At 42.4% G+C, this 22,657-nt stretch overlaps 3 protein-coding genes and 2 long non-coding RNA genes across 18 annotated transcripts; 3 read left to right on the top strand and 2 right to left on the bottom strand.

Annotated features, from left to right (window-relative positions):
• Window positions 1-1,714: 1,714 nt before the first annotated feature.
• LOC120702628 lies at window positions 1,715-6,791 on the top strand. 13 transcript variants are annotated; one of them, XR_005686483.1, is made up of 6 exons: window positions 1,716-2,417; window positions 4,577-4,605; window positions 4,764-5,830; window positions 5,924-6,052; window positions 6,377-6,493; window positions 6,586-6,791. It is a non-coding gene; the product is annotated as an uncharacterized LOC120702628 (long non-coding RNA). The 13 variants fall into 13 exon arrangements; XR_005686477.1 differs by having other exon boundaries at window positions 1,716-4,605; window positions 4,764-4,851; window positions 4,977-5,830; XR_005686484.1 differs by having other exon boundaries at window positions 1,717-4,605; window positions 4,977-5,026; window positions 5,182-5,830.
• A 980-nt stretch (window positions 6,792-7,771) lies between these two features.
• LOC120702627 lies at window positions 7,772-9,781 on the top strand. Its single transcript, XR_005686471.1, has 3 exons — window positions 7,772-8,016; window positions 8,141-8,307; window positions 9,497-9,781. It is a non-coding gene; the product is annotated as an uncharacterized LOC120702627 (long non-coding RNA).
• LOC120702626 (protein FAR-RED IMPAIRED RESPONSE 1-like) lies at window positions 8,372-9,623 on the bottom strand. The gene is made up of 3 exons (XM_039986491.1): window positions 9,462-9,623; window positions 9,135-9,348; window positions 8,372-9,052 (listed from the first exon to the last, which is right to left on the bottom strand). The coding sequence occupies exons 1-3, from the start codon at window positions 9,594-9,596 to the stop codon at window positions 8,544-8,546; spliced, it is 858 nt and encodes a 285-aa protein (XP_039842425.1). The 5' UTR covers window positions 9,597-9,623; the 3' UTR covers window positions 8,372-8,543.
• A 2,348-nt stretch (window positions 9,782-12,129) lies between the features above and the next one.
• On the bottom strand, window positions 12,130-16,238 carry LOC120702625. The gene is made up of 3 exons (XM_039986489.1): window positions 16,039-16,238; window positions 13,256-15,868; window positions 12,130-12,348 (listed from the first exon to the last, which is right to left on the bottom strand). Exons 1-2 carry the CDS (start codon window positions 16,193-16,195, stop codon window positions 15,177-15,179), a joined length of 849 nt encoding a protein of 282 aa, XP_039842423.1. The 5' UTR covers window positions 16,196-16,238; the 3' UTR covers window positions 12,130-12,348; window positions 13,256-15,176.
• An 865-nt stretch (window positions 16,239-17,103) lies between these two features.
• On the top strand, window positions 17,104-20,102 carry LOC120702624. Of its 2 annotated transcripts, XM_039986488.1 has the most exons (5): window positions 17,104-17,226; window positions 17,550-17,655; window positions 17,732-17,854; window positions 19,283-19,351; window positions 19,464-20,102. In XM_039986488.1, the coding sequence occupies exons 1-4, from the start codon at window positions 17,138-17,140 to the stop codon at window positions 19,331-19,333; spliced, it is 369 nt and encodes a 122-aa protein (XP_039842422.1). In that variant the 5' UTR covers window positions 17,104-17,137; the 3' UTR covers window positions 19,334-19,351; window positions 19,464-20,102. The 2 variants fall into 2 exon arrangements, with proteins under 2 accessions (XP_039842422.1, XP_039842421.1); XM_039986487.1 differs by lacking the exon at window positions 19,283-19,351.
• The last annotated feature ends 2,555 nt before the right edge of the window (window positions 20,103-22,657 follow it).

Here is a 22,657-nt window from a genome sequence, read left to right as displayed (position 1 = left end):
ACGCGTAGTCCACCTGGGGCTTTTGCGGGCCTCGGGGAGGCTGGTTGTGGGGCGCGCTGCGTCGGCGGCGGCCCTGCGTGGCGGTGCATCGCCGGCGCACTCGCGCTGGGCGACTCTAGGGCTGGGATCCGGGTCTGTGGGTTCTGCGTGCGTGCGCAGAACCAGTGCAGGCCAGGGCAAGGCACGGTGAGGGCTAGGCGGCGCTGCAGGGCACCCGCCACGGCGGAGCTACGACGGCGAGGCATCGGCGTGCGGTGCCTGGGCACTGGTGCGGGTCATAGGCTATGACAACTCATGCAAAAGGAAGAGGGGGCCGGGGTGTAGCTCACCGAGCTCAGGATTGGACGATGGCGTGATACAGGATCGCCGGCGACGAGTTCGGGCGGAGCCGCTGGACGGAGTTCGCGGTCCAGGGTGCGGGATGCTTCTCTGAGCCTTGGATCCTCTCCAATCGGTGCGCCGGGGTGCTGTGAAGGTGGAACAGGGTCAAGAAGGGATAGGGGTTCCACTGCGGCGAGTAATTGCGGCGGCGGCGCAACTTACCGATGACGGGCCTTGGGTGAAATCCCGGCGCGATAGTGGCAGAGCTCGACGATGGCTGCCTCGGGGTTGATCCTGGGTCCAAGGCGGAGCTCACGCGAGGGTTTGCAGGGGCTAGGGCGCTGTGGAGCGGCGGCTCCACGACGGCGCAGAGGTCCTGCTCCGGCGGCAAGATGCGGCGTGGAATTGGGGCTGTGGTGGCGGCTGCGGGATGGGGTTTAGGGTTCCAGGAGGGTGCGGCCTGGGGCGTTTAAAGGGGGCGCCGGATTTCTGGGCGGGCGTGCCCCGTGAAAGGCGCGGTGAGATCCCTGGCGGGGATCGTGGAGTTTCTGTTGTGCGCGCGGTGCGGGGAAGGGGATGACCCCGACGTGTGGGTCCGGCCGGGCAGTGAGGGGAGGCGAGGTCGCGGGTGCGCTGACGTGCGGCCCAGGCGGTCAGTGGCGAGGCGGGGAGCGCGTGCGGGCGACGCGGGCTGCGGGCGCGAAGCTGGCTTGCAGGTGGGTCCGGGGGCGCGCGTTGCGCGGGCGAGGCAGGTGAGGCTGGCGGGCTGCGCGGGCGGGCGGCACGAGCGGGCGTGCAGGAGTCGGCCTCCTGGGCTTGGCGCGGGAAGAGAAGGGAGCGGGCTGGGCCGAAGTGGGAGTTGCTGGGCCGCAGGGTTGGGGAAAGGGAAGGGAGGGGCCCGCCGGGAAGGGGTTTTGGGTTGGGTTTGGGTCTCTTGTTTTGGGTTTGGCTGGGTCTGTTTTCTATTACTTCTTCTATTTCTTTTCCTATTCAAACTAACTCAACCAAATCTATTTGAATTCAAAATTGAATTTGAATTCAACTCTAACACTCAAACAAATAAAACAATGCTCCAGCATGATGCAACAACAAAATTAAACCTATGATAAAATTTTAATTACTTGAGGAACAAAATTTTAGATTAAATGCAAGACTAAGCAAATAAATTTCTAGAAAATTAAATAAAGCCAATTAAATTTATTATTAAAGCTGAAATTTGAATTAGGGTGTTACAACCGATCGATGGTCAGCTAGGCTATCCACGATAGCAAAAATATGTAACGTTCGATCCGTATCATGCGGTGCGTACTGAATCTGGCGTCTCGGCTCCTGCTTGCTTTGATTGCTTGCTGCGATGCTATTGGCCGGAAGGTTCTCGGTTCCTCATGTCAGCAGACACGGAAAATATCAGACCCCTCCCATCTTCTCCTTCACTCCACCAGTCCACCTGAGTCTTCCTGCTGGCGTCCCCTACTCTCCTCCATGGCGTTGGCTCTCCGACCAGGATGGCGCAGGCGAGCGCTGCACCGAGCGGGCGAGGAAGGCATGAGGGGCGGATAGTAGGTGCAGGCATGTGCCCCGTGCAAGCATGAATGGCGGCCGGCGGATGCACATCAGGCGTTCCGCAGGTGAGTTTTTCCTCCCGTAAGCATCCTAACATCCAGTGCTCTTGCTTCCAAAATCAAAACGGATTTCTATTCACTGGATCCAAATCGCCCCAACCCAAATTGCGCTTGTTGCCCTCAAATTAAGCTCTCTAGTTCATCACTTCTATCTACTTCTTCTTGGGCCTCGAATCCATCTCCCCACTCTGTTCTTTCCCATCGTTCCCGTTGTGACTGCACCCTTGCCGTTGCCTCGCTCCCGAGTCCCATCACGCTTCTGGCATTTGCTCTCTCTCCTGCGCTACAGCAGCGCGGCTCACCGGCGAGGGCTGCACTGATGAGGGCCGTATCGCATTGCGCTGTCAACGGAGGCACAACTCGCTTATGAGGGTCATGCTGTGATATGGCAGTGTCTCCAGCACGCAGCACAGGCGCGCAAGGCGGCCCCTGCCAGCACCAACGGCTGATTTGTAGCACTCAGCAAGGTCTCAGGTCTGTAGCTCCATCCGCTCCAATTCCACCTCCTGCTGTCCATATGTGTCTCATCAATGGAGGATGCACACTATGTGTTTGATGATTTGCCAGCGCAAACCAAACCAATGATCTGTTCATGGAGGTGCACACCATATGTTTGATAGTTTGCCTTGGCAATGGTGAGTCGGTGAACAATCAACCATGCCTAGATTTCTGCACAGATAACAATAAAAGTGAATAGAAATGTGCTGACACATTCAGTTTACTTGCCTTGTCTAAGGTCATAATTCTAGTTTCTAGCTCTCGAAAATGAATCATATTTTTGTAACAATAAATTTGTAATAATCTATAAGTTCCTTGGGCATGCTCCTGTGGTAATCTTATATCAAGTTCAGCATATTGCATATTTGCATTTGGAAATAGACAATGATTCTTTATCCTTTAACCTTTATTAACCATGCCCTAATTTCTGCAAAAGTTTGAATAAAAAGTGACTACACATGTAGTTGGCAAGGAGTCCTATTTGATGAAAACAAGAAGGCACATTCAGTCTACTTGCATTGCCTTAGGTAATGATTCTAGATCGGAAATGAATCTTATTTTTCAAGCCATAAATTTAACAAGCTAAAAGTACCTTGGATATGCTCATATGCTTTTCTTATGTCAACTTCAGAGCAAACCACATATTTGCATTGACAAAAGGAAAATAGTTCTTTATCCATTAGCCATTGTGATTAAGCTCACGTACTGTATGTGTTTGCGACACGGTATGATCTGATGTAACCATACTTCTTGACATATAATTACGGATTTTCTGGCGAGGATCAATACCAGTAGTTGTAGAAATAAATAAGACAATCATTATGATTCTTGCACCTTCTGCTATATGCTCTTGTATATCTGCATAAGAATACTTAACCATTTGACACTTACCTCTACTAAAAGCTATTATTTAACTGCAGGTGAATACTTGGTATTTTCCCTTTTGTATTGCAAGAAAATTTACGTAACAACAAAAAAAATCAGCTGTTGTATTTGATTTGTTGATTTTGCGTAGATATTATTGATTTACTTTCCAATTGATTACAATGTTCTTTGAGATAAAGCTCTGCCCAAGATCCTTTTGCAGTGATGTTGTACTATTAACTTTTGTGGTGACTGCTTCCAACCGAGCTGTTGTGCTTTCTGTGTAATGAGACACCACTGTGCTGATGGCTAAAAGGTCTTATGTATTTAGTTCCTGCTCATGTCTTTTCTTCTTTTTTTCCCACCGCTCCATTTATTTACTTCACCAAACATGATCCATATACCTCCCTAGGGAGTATGATACAAGTAGTTTTTTTTCCGGATGTGTATAGTGCACCAAAGAAAACATAGCAAATTGCAAATTGACAGTTATGAAGCTACTTTTCTGGTGTTGTTTTGCAGCATTGCACCTTAAGCGAGGAGGACCTTTTTATATAAGAATTTTTTTAATTTCATTATCATAGAAATATGAGATAACAGTGGATATTTCCAGCAAAGATCAGGGTGTTTCTTCTCTTGGACTAGGTCCAATTTTTATTTCCCAATAGAATACAATGACAAACACATATTAGCACATGTTTGGCATAGGCTTGACACATGCAATGAGGCAATTGTTAATTACATTTTAGTGACACAAATAGTCAAGTTCAGACTAAATAGTGAACAAACCATTTTTTAGTGATGCATTCAAACAGGAATTGGATGGATCCTCGCAAAAAGTACATAGAGAGTTTGGATGTATAATGGGTGTGCACACCTGAACTCAATTGGATCTTAAAGCATCTGGAGTCGTGATCTCTCTGAATTTTGTAATGAAAAAGAAGCAACATGATTGAGCTTTGGTACATTACTAAATATAGCATTATGAAGATATGTACGGATCTATTCATTTTCTTTTTTGAAAGACTGATGGAGTTATTGTTTTAGGATAATAGTTCTAGCTATAGTAACTGTAATAAATATCCTGATTTGGATAACATCAAGTCCAACAAATATCTTTAGATAATATTAAAAGTATAGTCGCTATTTGGATTGAACACCTTACCAATATTATTTGGTAAGGTGTTCAATCCAAACAGTTATTTGATCAGGTTCATGCTCTGAATATTCTAGACTATCTGAATTCATGCATTTGGATGTTTGGCTTGCAGACACAAGTCATTACCTGGAGGTCCAAAAGGTAAATAACTTCAAACCTACCTGTTTAAATTATCGCAACATATTATATTATACAATAGATCTGTTTCTTTTCACAAATGCTTCGAGATTATTCAATGCAGAGTCTGCAAATCTTAAATTTCGAGTCCTATCAGAGTTACTAGATGCTAACTCTTTCAGATAATCTCAGTGGAAGACATACTCACAAAGATCAATGATTTTCATACTTCCTCATTGTACTCACGAGGGATGCCGCTCCATAGTATTTGTAGGGATCTATATTATCTCTTTAACATTGCACAACCTAATATGGATCTCTTTACTTAGGAAGAGTTGTGTCCAGATCCTTCATGAAATATCTTAAACCTTGATTGATGGATTTGGTTTCTGCAGGCTGTGTGGCTCATCTTGAAGAACTTAATCCACTAAACTACAAACACATGGTACATTGCTGATCGACACAATCCTTACATGCCTTCTCTTCTATATGTGCTGGTGCACATAAAGGCATCCAAATCACGCCACATCAACTAATAAACCAAAAGAAATAATTCAGTTGCACTAAACATGAGTAACACGAGTTGCTTTCATTTTTCAGGCTATATCACACCCGTAGGCTAAAGTATACCATGACATTGATACTTATAATTATAACCTCATACTTCCTCATTTTTTTAATGATGTATCGACAATGTTCTAGATGAACATGTTTCGAATGATAAGGTATTGCTCTTTCTCTTCTCAGTCCAAGCTGTTGTCCCTAATTAAGTCCAAGTAGGGTTTAAGTCCATAGTACCAATTTTCTTATTGACAGTTGATGTTTCCCAATACTGTGCATACATATTCTCAACAATAATCATTTAACTTTTATTGTCCACACCTTATGGAATGAACAGGTGTACCGTGACGTAGTCAAGTCCATAATTCAAATTATATTTCAGAGAATGAAAGAAACATGTTTTGCTTGTGGCCAAACATGTTAGTTCTTACAAGGAAGCTTATCTTATACATTATATTTTTACGCATAAATGAATTGTAGTTTGCGATAGTTTCTGCTGATCATGTCAACATCATATTGCGACCTTTTTCTGTCATTAGTATACTGGACTTTATCAACTGCTTCGTGACAGAATATAGTGTTATCCTTCCTAAAAGGCCGGATAATCATGTCCATTGAAAATGCTACCAGTTGCATTTTTGTTCCATTGCCGAATATAATATACCTTTTCTACGTGCCAATTATAGAGGTTAGCAAATATTAACTGACTTATGATCATAATTTTTTGGACCATTTATGATCACAGTTTGAGTCATTCGCTTTTTTATATATCCATTTGCAGAACTATGCAACTTGCAACTGTGGGGATAATGTATTTCCATAGGTGCAGTTTGTGAAGCACGTTTCAACAATGCTCTTTGAATGACACTATACTACAAGATGAGTGGATCTTCAACAAACAGCCAAGAAGGTAATTCTCTTTCAAATTGATGTCTATAGCATCTCACCCTCTAGCTGCGCTACTTCAACAAAGCTCTATAGTAATAGTGTAACAAGAATGAACTTAATACCAGTTAAAGAACACGTTAATGTTGGTTTAGATTATGAATCTTCATAAAGATTCCCACTTCATCGATTGTAGTATCCTATAAACGTTATAGTATCATGTGAATTTGCAAGATTTAGTTGCTTCAACAGATTAATTTATATGACATACCAAACCTCAGTTTAAGGCGACAAATTTTGTACTAATAACATCTAGAATGTCTAACTGAAATTTCTGGTGTGGATACAGCTTGGTCCCTTTTGTTTATTTGTAATACCTGAAGCTTCATCATATGGTCATGACAATGGGATGACAAGGGGCTCATGCGAGAAAATGAGCCAAAAAATTGGTAACCTAACATACCAGGTGCGTATTCATTGTACAATCTTATAGTCTCCTTTTTCTTTTTCTTTTTCTTTTTTTAAAAAGAAAACTAAAACTGCCTACTTAATTCGCAGCCCCTCCAATAGCACGACAAGGCATCAAGACCTTCCCAAGTGAAGCAAGTGGGAAATACAATGTCATTCCCAAGACCCCAATCCATTTCCTATTTCTGTGTCTCTACTTATGTATGTTTGTAAAACTATGAACCTGTATATAATTAGATATCTACATCTGTACTCGATCACCAGTCAATGAAAATATTGTTCATATTATTAGTTTATATTGCCAGGTCATAATACCATTGTCTATGCAGCATACAGAATGTTCTGCACAAATCATATCAACTTGTAATCATACTTATCGTTAATAAACTTATTATCTCACATATCTCACAAAAAATAACTACAAAACGGTAGCGCGCCAAGGGCGCGCGCAAAGTACTCGTTACCGAAAAAAGATCGTTGCTCATCATGGCTCTTAGAACCAGAGAGGTCTATAAATATGGTAGTATAGTTCAAACAAACTGGACACGGGAGTATCAAAACAGGTACCAGGGTAGAATGGCCACACCTGGGTAATCAGAGGCGATGTGTTCCTGCTGCACAGAAGCAGGCTCGGTTGTTTCAGGCGGTGTCGTCGGTGATGGAAATCTCAGTAGAGAAGGAATCCCCCTCCTCCCCTCCTCTTCTTCCATGCTTTCTTCTTGCCCTAACGCTCGCTGGAGCAGACAGTGTGTGTGTTGCTCTTCAACTTATTACTAGGATCCAATTCCACATGCATGTGTTTTTTTAAAAGCCCACACGTACGCGTGTGTTAGGGCGTCAGCAACGGCAGGCGACGTCGCCGGCTCAGCTCCATGTGGAAAACGGAGAGAGGAGGGAGCCAAGCAGCCAGCGACGAGCAAATCGCCAGGAGATTTCACGTGCATCGAGTACCTGTGTGGAGACCAGGTGGGATCGAAAGGTAAAAAAAGAATAAACTATTTTGTCCGCATTCTCTCCATCCAACTCGCTACCTATTTCTTTTGCCTCACTGCGGATGGCCTTAGCGAGCGTGTCGGTGGGTGATTCTCGACCGCCCAACTCGGCTTCACGTGGGTCGGTGGGTGATTCTCAAATCTCAACTGCATGCTAACAGTTTTTATTAGGGGTGCCGATGGATGGTTGGGCTTCCCTGTCTCCTTTGCCTGTCTCTGTCGGTGTCCCTGTACACGTGGAGACCATCCCTTCATCTCCCATCTAGAAAGCTAGGCCCACCAATTTCCCATCCACAGCTCACGCAACCACGGAAACAGAGCCGTTAGTCCGTCCGTCAGCTCGATTCTATCGTTTCCCCTTCCTGCTATTCCTGCTAAACGCTAGCCCCCATGAATAAAAAAGCGCTCGTCAGCTCACTGCCGCACAAATCAAAGAGCTCGATTTAAGTGTGGATAGCTTATCCTCTGCGGAACTTCACACTCGGCAGCAATAGGATTGATTTGGGCGGCAGCAAGGTAAATCTCGATGGTGAGTAGCTGAATTTTGTGGGCGGAATCTCAATTCCAGTGGATTTCGATTTGGGTGGAAAAAACCTCGATTTCGGCTGCGAGATTTGGATTGGGGGTGGTCACAATCTCGATTCATGATGCAGGATCTCGATTTGGGCAGTGAGGAGTTCAATTTTTGATGCTCCTCATTGGCTACCTCAAGTCAAGGTCCCATGATGGAACATCGAGCTGGGATGCGTGGGTCCTTGGGTTCGAGTTGCTGATGCATGAGCTTTGGTGACAACATGAAGGCGACAGTGTATCATTCAAGGTGCTTCTCTAATAGCATGAGATTTTAGTTCCATGACAAATTTAGACTGGTTGGTTGCCTTGTGCTTTTCTTTTTTTCCCCCAGAAATATGCACTTCCAATTGATTGGTTAGTTTGTAAGAAGATACAAAATTGGATTTTTCATATCTGTATAATTTGCACCGCATTAGAAAAAAATAGAGACCTTTAATGGAAGATTCCAGTGTGGTTGAAATTCAACTTCCTGAACAATTTTTTTTAAAAAATAGAGAATCTAGTCCTTGCTAAGATAAATTGCTGCATACATAGGATTTGGTACTCATCCTCATCAACCTGAATGGAATAGAAAAACTTCCCATCTTCTGATGTTTTTTTCTCCAAATATTCCATCAGTCCTCCAGTGTCTCCTTGCTTTATCTTTAATGACCTCTTTGAATATAATTTATTTTTCATATCTTCATGTGTAAATCCAAGATTCTCATTTCCACCAACTTCTTTTGCCATGAGATCAAAAGTGGCTTTATTTGATATGCTGACCACTTTAGCAGCTTCGACACTTGCAAGTTGTGCTGTGGTTATGCTTCTTTGAGATCTCAAAAGATGAGCTTGGCTGGCAGTAGCAAGAATATGGTTATGCTCAGGCTCAAATTCATAGATGTAGTACAACCCATCTTTGAGGCTTATCTTCATAAGTGCTTGACACATACATCGTGTCTCAGGTCTACTATAGTTTAAATTTTCTTCTCTTTTATCAGGACCTCGAATACCTATTGATAAACAAAATAATTGATCATAATGACATTGTATCCCCAACCATGTAGAAAATGTAACAGAAATATAATTTAGTACCTGCATGAGAACAACAAAATGTTCTGTTCTTTATTGTTGTCGTATTTTTGACATTGTGTGAACTACTCCTTCGAATGCTGAAACCCTTGTCTCGGGCATAAGCATTGTAAAAGTCATACGCCTCTTGCTCTGTACAGAATTTCATACCAATCTTTGGTATCCTGTCTTCTAGAGAATTTTCTACTTGGCTAGCGGATTCAGTTTTACTAGATTCCTGGTTGGGTTTGTAAAGGATTCCATGTGCAGTCAGTACTAAGTTAGAGATCAAGCAAAACTTGCATGACAAGGTACATTAAAACGTATTTACACAGGTGTGGTATGACTTACAGTTCCTGACTCCATTCTTTCTGTGTGAACTGAAGGAATTTTGATCCCAGAGAAATTTGGCGAGGATGTGGCAGGAGAGGTCGGCGGTACGATGAGGCTCGTCCCTTGTGGCAGTAATTGCGGTGCCAAATCCATGTAGTTGGCTTCATTGGTCGACGTGTGATGATCTGGCCGAGATGCCTTTACCGGTGTGTTGAAGAGGTGTGTTGAGGAGGAAGATGTAAATCTGATAATTATCCTCCCGATGCGGTTGTAATTGGCGCCATTTTTTTCAGAACCAGACAGCTTTTCCCTCCATTAATTTCACCTAACTTCCGTAATTGTGTTAGTGGGGCCAACCATGCAATTCACGGTTCCGTTTTCTAGCTCCGTTCCCCCCGGCCTGGACGAAAAATTAAAGAGGCTAGAATGCCAGCCAACGGATGGCCTCCACGTGCATAGAGACACCAATGGAGACATGCAAAGGAGACAAAGAAACCCCAGCCCCAAAGGATGGCCCTTAGGACACCTCCAATTCTCTTTAGTAAAAAATATTATATTAACTTCTGTTTCAAAATATTTGTCACTCCTCGTTTATCGTGCCAATTTTGGCTAAACATTTTTAAAAAAAGTTTTGTAAATACTTAAAAATATATAATAATAATAAAGTCTATTTCATAACAAATCTAGTGATATATAAACATTAAATATTGATAAACAATCTACAGAAAAAAATGATTGGTCAAAATTGACACGGTAAACAAGGAGTGACAAGTATTTTGAAACAGAGGTTGGTACTAACTTTTTAAAATATAGTATCATTTTGGAAAACTAGTATAATATTTTGAACTAAAATGTAGTATCCACTTGCACCCCTAGTTTTTATTTTTCATCCAATTCCATCCTTGCACATTAACGGGCTTGTGTTATTCGCGGCGTGCGACGCGACAACGACGGAAGGTGTGTATGTGTACGTATGCTTGTCGTGCATATGTGTATAAGAGCCTGGTATGCTTCTCGTGCATGTATATAGGATCAGAGATATAAGAGCCTAGTTGTCTAATTGGAGACTGTATGCCTATGCCTGTGTTGCATATATATGAGAGGGAGAGGCCTCAACCACATACTCCTATGTATTCGAATTACCTAGTATTCTCTTTCTTTTCTTTATTCAATAATTTTTTTACCTTCATTATTCTGTTTACGAGATGTTCTTATTAACGGTCACTAGTGTATCTGGTTATGTTAAAACTCTTTCTAGGCTGTGTGCCGTTGCAGCAGAGGCCGGGGACATTTCAAGTTGATGTACTTGATGTATCATCTTGAAATCAATAAAGTTTCCTCTTAAAAAAAAGATAAATTGTAAGCTGTATTACGAACTTATGCATCAAAGTTGTGCGAGAAGTTTTCATGAAAGTTATGTTCAAAATTATCATTTAGTATGGAGAATGAAAAAAGTTGCGCGTAAAACTTTCACGTGATGTGTTAAAAATTTGTCCTATAAAATGTTGGTTGGAAAAAATTATACGTAAAAGTTACAAGTATTGTAAAAGATGAGTTGAAAAATTATCATCTAATAGTTATATATGCTGAAAAATACCATCTGATAGTTGTCTTGAAGAAGCTACACATACATACGTTATAAGTAACTTTCTAAAAGTAGAAAATCTTGGAGATACAAACTTTCTCCAAAAGAAAAATCGCATGGTCGAGCGCTGCTAACCCTCGGCACGCGCTGATTAGCAGAGCCCTTCAACTTATTATACCTAGCTTTGGCTGCATTTCCTCTAGACATTAGTACTGGTTGGAGGTTATGCCATCCCCCACAAATTCCTGCAGCTTCATCGTTTTCTCCATGGCTGCAAGGTGACAATCGATTTGTTCCATTTATTTAGTCATGCATTGCACGTTTCGTTACTTTTTGGTCGTCTCCTTGGGTTCTTGCTTTTGCTAGCGTACAAAACAGCCCAAGGCCCAAGCATATGTGAAAGTATCCTGTGATTTGAAGTACTAGTGTTTGTTCATTGGAACTAGGTGCATTTTTTTCAGGATCAGCAGCATTTGTATTTTGCAATGCGCGAAATGGCCACACCCTTCAGCTCACAATCACCATACATGTAACAGTGGCAAGCATGCAGCACGTATAGTTTCCAGCGGCGGAAGCAGCATATAAAGGGCAGCCACAACCACAACGTTTATCTTTTCAGCAAGGTGCAAACCAAATGTCCAGGACAGCTCACCGCATAGCGATATAGCATAGATTGGTCCAATATCTAGCGTCTTGCATATTTCTAAGCTGGGAGCCACAAAGAAGTGAAAATTTTCAATCAATTACCCACCAATTCTTTTACTAGCAGAAGGGCGCGCATCTGGTGCTCGGGAGGAAAGCGGTCGGAAAAACCTTCTATCCACTTTTTGTTACCATATTTTTTTTAACTCGGAAGCGGTAACGGCAACGTCAATGATAGTCATTGGGAAAAGGAATCGGATATAGGAAATGAAGGAAACGAAATAATTCGATTGGGAATTTGTCAATAACGGTTAGAAATCGATAGTTCAAATCGGGAATAATTGACCGATCCATTGACAATAGTAATCATATGTGGCATTTGCTTTGGTTTATTTCATACCTGAGGACAGCTTCAGATGACATTTCACTTAGCATATACTAATAGATTAGTACAATATAGAATATTATCTTTTTGATTTCCAAGAAATATGAAGAAAAATAGAGAGCGTAAAGGGACCTGTAAAAGAGTGACTATGGATACTCTAGCGGCGGATTTGTGGGCTACCGGCTACCATGCACATGCTGATAGGCAGTCAAGACAAACACAGATTACCTGGACGCCAGCAGCTAGCAGGACGTGGACCACGTGCATGCACGCGCAAGTGCAGCGGCGCAGGCCTGCAATGCAATACGGCAATGGCTATTCTATCAATTTTCGACGAGGGAAACTTTAGATAATTCAAAGCTTTACATCGAATTGATAAAAAAATATTTCCAGCCTCTGCATTACGAGGATGCACACAACTTAGAAATATAATGATAAAAAATATTGAATCAAGACGCTAATGACTATCGATATATAGACTGACTATCACCCGTGTCTCTGGGTAAAATGTTTCTTTGCTAGCTACTTTGAGCGGTTGAGGCAACTGTTGCGATGCCACTGGGGCGCAGGCCGCCCGAGCTCCTGGGGGGCAGAGGGCAGCGGCCAGCGCACGCGGGTGGAGATGGGAGGAGGAGCAGAGGGCGGCGCCTATCTGGGGAGCAGGAGCAGATGGTGTCGAGCGGGGGAGAGAGAATGTCGGAGAGAGGGAGGGAGGTGCGGTGGCGGCGAAGGGAGATGCGACGGCGGCGGAGAGGGGGCAGTGGCAACCAGAGTAGGAGAGAAGAGAGGAGACACGTGAGGCCCACTGCTACATCAGCGCCATGTCAGCGAAACCACCCTGAAAACCAGCCAGGGGCGTAATTTGCCCAGTTTCATTAGTTGAGGGACCATGAATTTCCAGTATTGTAGTTTAGGGGGGGGTAATCCAGACTCCTTGACAAGTTCAGGGGGTAAAATGAACTTATTCCTAGAAAATATTGTCAAAGAAGTGTTCCCTCAAACTGAACGGAGAGAATGCTTTAGGCACCTTATGAAGAATTTTATTAGAAGATTTGGAGGAGATACTTTCTCAAAGATGTATCCTGCTGTCAAAGGAAAAAGAAAGGGCGACGGGTAGAGGGGGAAGAAAAAATTTCAAAAGCCCTCGGACGGTATTCTAGCAGGTGGTATACCTTTCATAATGACAAATTGGCGAATTACCTTTCATAATGGCATTTCTCGGGATGGTCAGAATCCAAAAAGCTAGGCGTATTGCACCTCCTTCGTTCTATCTCATCTTAGCGCCCTGAAAAAACAAATGCCGGAGCTGCAACACTCTTCCTTATATTTTGTCAGTTCAAAGTAGCGTTGAAAAGCAACATCAATGAAGACACTGTTCCATATGTTAGGGTCGATGAAAATCGAAAGCTTACTATGACAACACATTGCAGAATTACTCGTCATTATCTAACAAACACTATCGACACCACACCACTGCAACTAAAAACCATACAATATTTGAATATTAACCCATGATTGAGGGACAAATTAAACATGCCGAACTTCCCAATCCGGCCATGATCTGGATCAAAAGATTAATGTAAACCACTATTAATTTCAAGAATAGGTACCAGTCCATGTGAGGTGGGCTTCACGATTAGCTGCATTTGCAAACTGATCAAGAATATGCACATTGGGTATTTCTTTCTTGAGCTGTTCCACTTTGTCAAGTTGTCCCTGAAAGCCGAGCGTACTGAGGCGAAGAGTAGGTTAATCAACCAATCGAAGCAAACTGAGGCCTTGTTTAGTTCGCGATTTTTTTTGGATTTTGATACTGTAGCATTTTCATTGTTATTTGGCTATTAATGTTCAATTATAGACTAATTAGACTTAAAAGATTCGTCTCGTGGTAATCAGTTGGACTATGTAATTAATTATTTTTTCAACTGCATTTAATGCTTTATGCATATGGCCAAAGATTCGATATGATGTGTAATGTAGAAATTTTTTTGGGAACTAAACAGAGCCTGAGGCGAAATGTCTAGTGATGGTCCTGCTCAACAGTTTTTCTTGTAATGCAAGTTAATGGGTTTTGGCATTTGAGTGAAATTAATATGTTTAAGTGAATTCTACTATTTCTTGTAACAGCTTTGCTGATTTTTTATGCTGAAAGTTCCATGTCAATCTAGAAAAGTAGAAAGTAGACAAGCACGCCCAACTACAACAAACTCAAAAGTCTATAAAGGTTTCTGATCAAGAACATTATAAATTGCTTTCTGCAAATGGACTTTAGAGTTCAGGACAGAAGAGATGGTCATCACAATTCTGTATGCAGAGATGGCGAAAGCAGTACAAAACCGACAAGGAAGTGTAGGAAAGAGCTCGATGATTTTGATCCCCTGCAACTATAAAGTCTCTAGTCAAACTGCTATTCAGCCAAGACCAATGAATCACTTATTGCGTAAGTGAGAGGAACATATAAATTCACCGGTCTCCACATTGGCGGCGGAGGGGATGGAGAAATCACCACTTCGCGTGCCAACTCAGATGGAATTATACTAGAAATGCAGAAATAAATGGCTAAAAATAACCAAAGCCAGCAAAGTATTATTAGTGCTCAGTCGAAACTTGAAAAACATTTCAGATAGTGCTAAAACAAATTTTGTTAACATCTCAAAGGCAAAAACAATTTTGTCAAAACAACAGGAACCACTCCATGGACTGAGCAACAAAAATACCAGGCATTTAAGGTGCCAAGAACGAGTAACTGGTTCCAACAACAAATACAGAGAAGGGATTCAAAATCATTCTGCAGGAAAGTTTGATTGCAAGAAAGACCTGGTCAGAACCTTGACACGCTCCTCCAAAAGAGGTTCAGCAACTAGCACTACTCATCAATGAATTTGCGATAGCTAACGGTGCAAACTCAGACCGCATCCTCGAAAGTACAGAAACAAATGACAGAACATGTCTGAAGCAACTAAAGCATTTCACCTTTCCCGTGAGAGGAGTTAACCTTCAACAAGAACATGGACCATGCCAATCATCGTAAGCTGGAAACATTCTAGTCCTCATTGACGAACGAATCCATGATCAGAAGAAGATGGCTGCCTGAAGCAAAACATCACAATCAGAGGACACCTCACCAGGCATCGTCCGTAGCCGCCCTGGCGTTGGCGCGCACGCGTTCGAACGCCTCGACAGGCACCGTGAGCGTCCCGGCGCGCGCGTGCCACCGGGTGCCGTGCCGCGCCACCTTGCCCGTCACGTCCTCGACGGCCTTGAGGAATTCCCTGGCCTGCGCCGGCGCGAGGACCTCCTTGACGGCGGCCTCCACGGCGCGCCACCGCAGCTTGTCCGCCCGCCGGGCGGCGCGCGCCATCTTGCACATCTCCTCGGCGGCCGTCTCGGCGACGCCGTCCTTGGTCTTCTCGCACGCCAGCTTCATGGCGTAGGTGGACTGGTACTCGGCGACCTCGCCATCGAGCGCCGCCTCGCGGGCGCTGAGGCGGCGGGCCGCGGCGGCGAGCGCATGGCGGGCGTGGGCCGGGAGGGACGGGAACAGCGCGGGCAGCAGGGCCAGGAGCATGCAGGACGGGCGGAGGTCCCCGCCGAGCCAGGAGAGCGCGGACACGGCCAGCGCCGGGTCGTCGGGGCGCGCCACCAGGGCGGGGACGTCGCGGGGGCGGACGGGTGGGCCGGCGGCCAGGCGGGAGTAGCGCGCGCGGAGGCGGGCGAGGTCGGCGGTGACGTCCATGGCGGCCGCGTTGTCACTGTCGCTGGAGTCGGAAGACAGCAGGCGGCGGTGCGCCGTCGGGTCCACGGCGCCGGGCGCTGAAGAACATAAGAGAGAAAGACGATGAATCAAAGATTCTACTCTAGTAGAGAGGAAAAAGAACAGCAAGAAGACGGGGATTGATCTGGGCCAAGAATATCCACGGGAAATCAAGACTCAAGAGGGCCAAGAACGCAGAGATTGAAGCCCAGAGAGAGGGGTCAATTACAGCAGGGGATGAAGCAGGGGAGGCAGGAGAGGAAGCCCTTCTCCTTCTCCTTCTTGGCGCTCTTGCCCGCACCGCCGCTGCTGCGGTGGTACCCGGCGTCGTACCCGAAGTAGAAGTCGTCGGCGCCGTCGCCGCCCAGGGGACTCAGGAAAGGCATTTCGGCGGTGGTGCGCCCCAGCTCTGCGCGCGCGCGGAGAGAGAGAGGGGGGGGGGGGGGGGGGGGGGGGGGGGGGGGGGGTGTTTAATGGCGCCCGGCTGCGAGCCCGCGGCTGGGGCGGGGTCGGCGACGGGGCGTCGAAGGGTGGTGCCTGCCTGTCATGTGGGATTCTGTACAGGTCGCAATAATTCTGCACTTGGTTGGTCGCAAGTCTGCAACCAAGCTACGCGAAAGTTTTGTTGACGATTTTTCATCTTGTTTACACATTCATAAGGCCTGTTCAGTTCTTTACGTGTAAACGTAAAAAAACCGTAAACGCATTAGAGTGAAAAGGAATCTTCCTAATTTAAAGTACTAAATGAAGTCTATTTACAAAAATTTTTGTATAGATTTATTTCAGTTTATGCTTGTTAAATCTATGCTTTATCTATAACTAAGTTATACATGATCCAATGAGTATGAAATTTTTACTGTAGTTCAAGCATACAATAATTTGCCAACCGTAAAAATTTCACTACAATTGGACCATAGAAGCTGCAGATATGAATTATTTCATTTAATTATAAAAAAGCATAGATCTAAATCTATGATAAAAATTTTATACTAAAGAATACCATATTATATGTTCATTATGTAGATCTAATCATGTGGAGTCCAACAAAATTGGATTTTCCATTTTTTGATTTTTCTACGATTTACTATGTTTTTTCAAAGATTCAGTGAAAATAAATAATAAAAGAAAAAGATAAAACCGCGTTACTGTAGCAAACCACCGTCCAAAACCACTTGGGGGGTTATTTGTCCGGTTTTGCAAAGTTGAGGGGGTTAAATAACCGGTTTTGAAGGTGAGGGGGTGAAGTAGACAACCCTCCAAAGGTGAGGGGGTTATGTAGACTTTTTTCTTTATAAATTGCTTCCCGCAAATGGACTACACATGCTTCCATGCCAGAGCAGAACACGACTCCAGATCTGCAAAAGTGTCGAGATCAAAAGGCCATGGCGATGCATTCCTCTCTTACAGCTGCAAAGAGGTCAGAGTTCATGTATCTTTCGCCACCACTTGGGAACACAGTGACAATCATCTTCCCTTTGTTCTCTTCTCTTGATGCCACCTAAAATTTTATTTCGAAGAGAAGGTAAGGTAAGCAAAGATGAGAAAGAAAATGAATTCAGTAGGAGTCTTGAACTCCTCCTGTTGCATCAAAAAAAATGGAGGTAGAATCCGGTCAGAAGAATTAGAGTAATGGAGGTAGAATCCAGTCAAAAGAATTGGAGTTTGCAATAGCTCAAACCTTCAAGCAAGCTGCCAAATTTGCTCCAGATGATAAAACTAGTGTCTGACATATGGTTATAGATATTGTGACAAGCCATGTGAATATGTTGATCCGGAAGATGAAGCAGAACCTAGTAACATGTTGCAAGAGTTTCTAAATAGTATCTCTGATGATGATGAAGACGAGGTATGATATCTTCCACAATATTTGCTAGCACTTTCTCGATTATGTATTTGAATGCTAACACTGACGATACTTGCAGGTACCTGGGTGTGCATTCAAAGGAGTTGGCATACCTTCACAGTCATACTACAATGTATCTGAAGTGATCAGTAATGCTACTCTGGAAGACATTAAATCCGTGCTGGAATGCAATGGCTTGAATGTAGGTCTATTTACATATGATTATATTTCATTATTATTCGTGTGTGGTATATAGTCTACATATGTGGTTGTGCAATGTGTTGCACTAAATACTTTTAGTGGGCAATATCTAAGAGTAGTGAATGGAATCTACTGATCTTGTGTTCTGATCTTATTTGCTGCATTTCTGCAATAGTCTTGAAGGAGAATCAAGATTAATAATCATTTCATTTAGTTCTCAAACTTTTTAATTATGTCAATTTAAGATATAAGTTCAACTACCATAGGAATTCTATTTAGTTCATTTGTGTGCAATTTAATTACCATATAGTTTTATTCCTTCTGCACTGGAATTTAAAAAATAAATAGTATAATCCAAAAATTTTGAGTAATATTTTGCTCTTCCTTGGGTAAAGTTATGTGTTTCCTTGTGTTATTAACTGTGACTTCACTGAAATGCATTAGTAGATTGGGTGTTTCCTTTGTTGTAGGCTATATATATTATAAGCTCATTTGTTACGTTGTAATGAAATGCATTTGGTACTCTCTTGTTGTTTGTTTCTGCAGTTGAATTAAGTTTAAATACTAAAGGATAACTAGCTACTTCATGTTGGCTTTTTCCTTGGAAGTCTGGTCTATAGCATTGTTTGGTTGTGCACATTCTTGTGTCAACATTGCAACTTGGCTGATAAATTTATTATCATTATTATTATTCACTATCAAATTTCTTATTTTTTATTGTTTTGATGAAATTTTCTTGTATTGTGACTGCTTTTCTCTACCATTTAGTGTTTAGATTGGGGGTGATTCTAAATTCTAATGTGAATACAATGCACAAGGTCATTCATTAAGCGGATGGTGTTCAAATAAGCAGTAGACTTGATTTAGGTCATGATTGCAGTTTGGTTTATTGAGAGCATAATGTTTTATTCCTTTTACATGATCATTTTGCTGAGTGTTGAGAGTGGTGTTATAAGATGCTTTTGTTTGCAATTTCTGGTAGCAGATTTATTTATTGCAGTATAAACTTTGACGTGTTTCACTTTAGTTGAATCTGAAAAAATTGTTGTGGTTTTATGGATAAAATTTTCCTGAGATTTTGTAAATAAAAATTGGTGTCAGACTAGGTATGCTTTGTTCTTTCAAAAAAAAAGGAATGCTTTGTTGCTTTGAAGGCTGTCATTTGCATTTTATGATTGCTGACTTGTGGCGTCTTCATTTTAGAATGTTATGGTCTATCAATCTGTGCATCTATTAGAGAAGATAGTTCTGGTCTCGTATCCTTATTAGGTTCGTTTTGTTGTGATTAATTGTGCTCTTTGTTTAAGTGGTACAATATTTTTTAGTAGTGTGCTTATTTCAAGTTGAAGTAATAATAGTTCAAGCTTTCCTCCAACTTATGTATGGGGGGCTAAGTAATCTATGTTTATGCCTTGCCTTCAATTTTCAGTGCAAGGATACATATGATGGAAATTTAATATGTGAATGGTTGAAACTATAGAAACGTCATACTACAGAGGTGTGCATGTTCATTTTGCCACAGTTTTATTACTCAGTTACTCAGCGACAGTTTCCTCATGAAATCAACTCAGTTAATGCCATACTAATTTTCCATGATCCATGTGTTGCAGGGTATTTCTGTTGTTGTGGTGGAAGGCCCGTTTTCAATGCATTACACAAATGTATTTATTTCTCTGTGCTTTCTCTGAGCATTAAACATATGTAGAGTATTTTGGCAGTGACATTAGATGCTTCTAGGAGAAATGTTTGTGTTAGCCTAGGTAACTATCACTATGTTTGGCTTGCTGTGGCTGGTGGCTGATGCTGATTTGTTGTGAGAGAAAAGCACTGCTGGCTGACTAGTAGCTGGTGGCTGGTGCTGGTTTGGTGTGGGAGAAAAACACTGTTGCCTGATTGAAGCAAACGGAATATATGCAGCCATTGAGAAGACACCTCAAGATTCATGAGTTTGGCAGCCGAATTTTTGTGTTAGCCTCAATAATTATATGATGAATGAATTGAACTTATTCTGTTGAACTACACTGGCGAGGGTAGCCGCAGCGGACCTGTCGTAACTATGCAGTACAATTTTGGTTCTGATTGAAGCATACCTTTTTCATGTGGTCGTTCTGAAGCTGCCTCCAGCAATATTGATGCAAAGGAATTAAGCCAAGAAGGATTAGCTAAACTCAATGTAGTGATTATTCTAGGTGATATGTGTATATAGGTGATATCTTACCCTTTTGGCAATTAAGCTAAATCCGATGCCTCCTGGGTGCCCAAGCGATCCATTGCTGAGGGTCGTCATCACAAAAAAGCTTTTCATTTTCTATGAATCTGTGATGCATAGTATAGGTCCTCGTTTAACAGTTAACATGTTCGGTTTTTCTTTTGTCTATGGCTTGGATTGGAAAATACTCCTATTTCAAGATGAGATTCTGATTATATATGCCAATTTTAAAAGAAAACGCTCGCTTCCTGCTTTTGTGAGGAACTCATTGGAGGCAAGCAGTAATAGAGAAGAGATATCCATTAAAAAAACCTCTAAATTCTTTACTGAGCCGAAAGATAGGTGAGCCTTAAAACAATCTCGAAAATCTACAAGATAGGCGCCCCACAGATTCTAGTCTTTACGTATCCTATAGGACCGGTCTATTTAGCATCTCGGGTGTTGAACGCCAGAGCTCAGACAGCTCTGAGTAGTAAAAGCTGTGAGTACTTTACTGTCTGTCCATTTTAAATTAATGCTCCTTTGACCAAACAGTTGTCCGTGTCTACTGAGTTAATGCTTGCTGTATATAGCCTGCAACCCCGTGGTGATTTTGGCGTGATTTCAGTTGGCCGGTTGGCCAGTCGTTGTGCGCTGCAGCGCAGTTGTGGTGCCTCCGGCGTTCTAAATATTACAGTTTTTGGTGTGGGTGGGAGTAAAAAGCCTTCCGTGGCAGCTTCCTGGCAGCCTTGTTTCGTTTGAATGGGGAGTAAAAGATTTACTACTACGCGCATCTAATGTACATCTGTACACGAGTCATTTTTTTTACCTCCAAGCATGAGTTAGGTTGAAGTTTTTATTAATTATGGATGAAGCAATGAGTTCGGTTTAGAGGTGTAAAATGCTGAACATTTGGGAAGTAAAAATAGTGAGCAACATTGTTTGATTTGGTTGGGAAGTAAAATTTTTACAGCAATGATACAGGCATGATTTTGCCAGTTAATGCTGTAGCTCTAAGAGGATCGAACCTACGACTCTTGCATAAATACAACCGCAGCAAATAGATTAAAAAATCAAGAATCAGACTTGTGGTATATTTAAAAAAGTGACATGTTCATGTTTCAAAATATTTAAATACCATGTTACATGAGCTGATCACGTATCACACAAAAGTCATAGAAGCAATGCCACAACATTCGCCAGTCGCCACCATGTGGTCATGCTATCCCACAAGCTCATTGTTCGACAAATTCCGATGTAGCATTGCTCCCAAGAGTGTCTCTGTGACAGCCCTATGCCTCTCCTCACCACCTACATTACCAAGAAATATTTATTGTAGTGTCTAAATTGTTGAATATGAAAATTGTAAAAATACTACTCTAACTCATGAAGCAAATACTACTCTAAATTGTGAAATTACTGCTTGAATACGAACAAAAATACTACTTTGAATTATGAAAAGATACTACATAAATTGTTTAAAACTGAGAGGAGTAATTAATATTAAAGAAGTAATTACCATATTAGGATGAGTAATATTCTAAGAATTAATCATCCCGTGCATGCATCTTCCCCTGAATCTTTCTAGCTTGGGGCTTATCTAATAGAAACACATACTACTCTAAATTGTGAAATTAATGCCTGAATATAAATAAAAATACTACTCTAAATACAAAAAATACTACATAAAATTCTTTAAAATTAAGAGGCCTAATATTCAAAGAAGTAATCACCCATGCATGCAACTGCCCCCGAATCCTTGAAGCTTGGGGTTTATCTAATAGAAGCTCATACTACTCTAAATTGTGAAATTACTGCCTGGATATGAATAAAAATACTACTCTAAATACAAAATACTAACAAGTGAGGTTGGGTGGCTACCATAAAAAGGTATGAGTGGCTGTCGTAAAAAATACTAATAAGTGAGGTTGAAGCACATATGATGTTGAAGTAAAAAAGTATGAGTGGCTGGCGTAAAAAATACTAACAAGTGCCACTGCCAAGGAATTGGGTTCGTTGTGTATTTGTGATTCCTAATCCTTTATTTGGCAGACTCATGTATGTGGCTTGCATCTAGGAGGCATCAGTTCAACGAAATTAAGATGATCAAATGTAGTAGCCTGTCTTACCTGTTGTATCCACAAAATGTGGCTTCCGCGGCCGTTGACTGTCGCTGCTGGATTCGTGCACTAGTAGAGAAAGTCACATAGATGATGAAACATATTTATCATAGTATGTAAGAAAATCGTCATAGAATATTTTTTGTAACGAATTGGTGACGAAAACGTGTTTGTCATACCACTGCCGTCATATTTATGCAACAGTGACGAAATCGAATAATTTGTCATAGAAGCAAACTTTTCAATGATGAAACACTTTCCGTCATCGAACAACTAGTCTTCAACGTCAAAATATTTACGTCATAGTAAATGACCAGTATCGTCATTAAAGGCTATGCCACGTGGCGTGGACCACGCCGACGGCTGACCTGGCTTTGGGTGACACGCTGGCAGGTGACGTGGCCGGATCCACGTGGCCAATGCCATGTCAGCTTCCACGGTGGCGCCACGTGTTCATTGTGCCTACCTCGTGGATCATTGCTGTCATGCCACGTGT

Source organism: Panicum virgatum, chromosome 4K, assembly GCF_016808335.1.
Source record: "Panicum virgatum strain AP13 chromosome 4K, P.virgatum_v5, whole genome shotgun sequence".
In the NCBI taxonomy this organism is placed as follows: Eukaryota; Viridiplantae; Streptophyta; class Magnoliopsida; order Poales; family Poaceae; genus Panicum; species Panicum virgatum.
This window is presented reverse-complemented; position numbering and strand designations above follow the sequence as displayed.

What these genes read in the sequence shown, in the direction of transcription:
- LOC120702626 (XM_039986491.1), bottom strand. Translation starts at nt 9,596, where the DNA reads ATGGATTTGGCACCGCAATTACTGCCACAAGGGACGAGCCTCATCGTA. An exon ending in AAAGAATGGAGTCAGGAACT is followed by an intron (nt 9,349 to 9,461) that starts GTAAGTCATACC and finishes AAACCCAACCAG; the next exon opens with GAATCTAGTAAAACTGAATC. An exon ending in ATTTTGTTGTTCTCATGCAG is followed by an intron (nt 9,053 to 9,134) that starts GTACTAAATTAT and finishes GTTTATCAATAG; the next exon opens with GTATTCGAGGTCCTGATAAA.
- LOC120702625 (XM_039986489.1), bottom strand. Translation starts at nt 16,195, where the DNA reads ATGCCTTTCCTGAGTCCCCTGGGCGGCGACGGCGCCGACGACTTCTAC. An exon ending in CCCCTGCTTCATCCCCTGCT is followed by an intron (nt 15,869 to 16,038) that starts GTAATTGACCCC and finishes TATGTTCTTCAG; the next exon opens with CGCCCGGCGCCGTGGACCCG.
- LOC120702624 (XM_039986487.1), top strand. Translation starts at nt 17,138, where the DNA reads ATGCCAGAGCAGAACACGACTCCAGATCTGCAAAAGTGTCGAGATCAA. An exon ending in TCTCTTACAGCTGCAAAGAG is followed by an intron (nt 17,227 to 17,549) that starts GTCAGAGTTCAT and finishes ATATGGTTATAG; the next exon opens with ATATTGTGACAAGCCATGTG. An exon ending in CTGATGATGATGAAGACGAG is followed by an intron (nt 17,656 to 17,731) that starts GTATGATATCTT and finishes CGATACTTGCAG; the next exon opens with GTACCTGGGTGTGCATTCAA.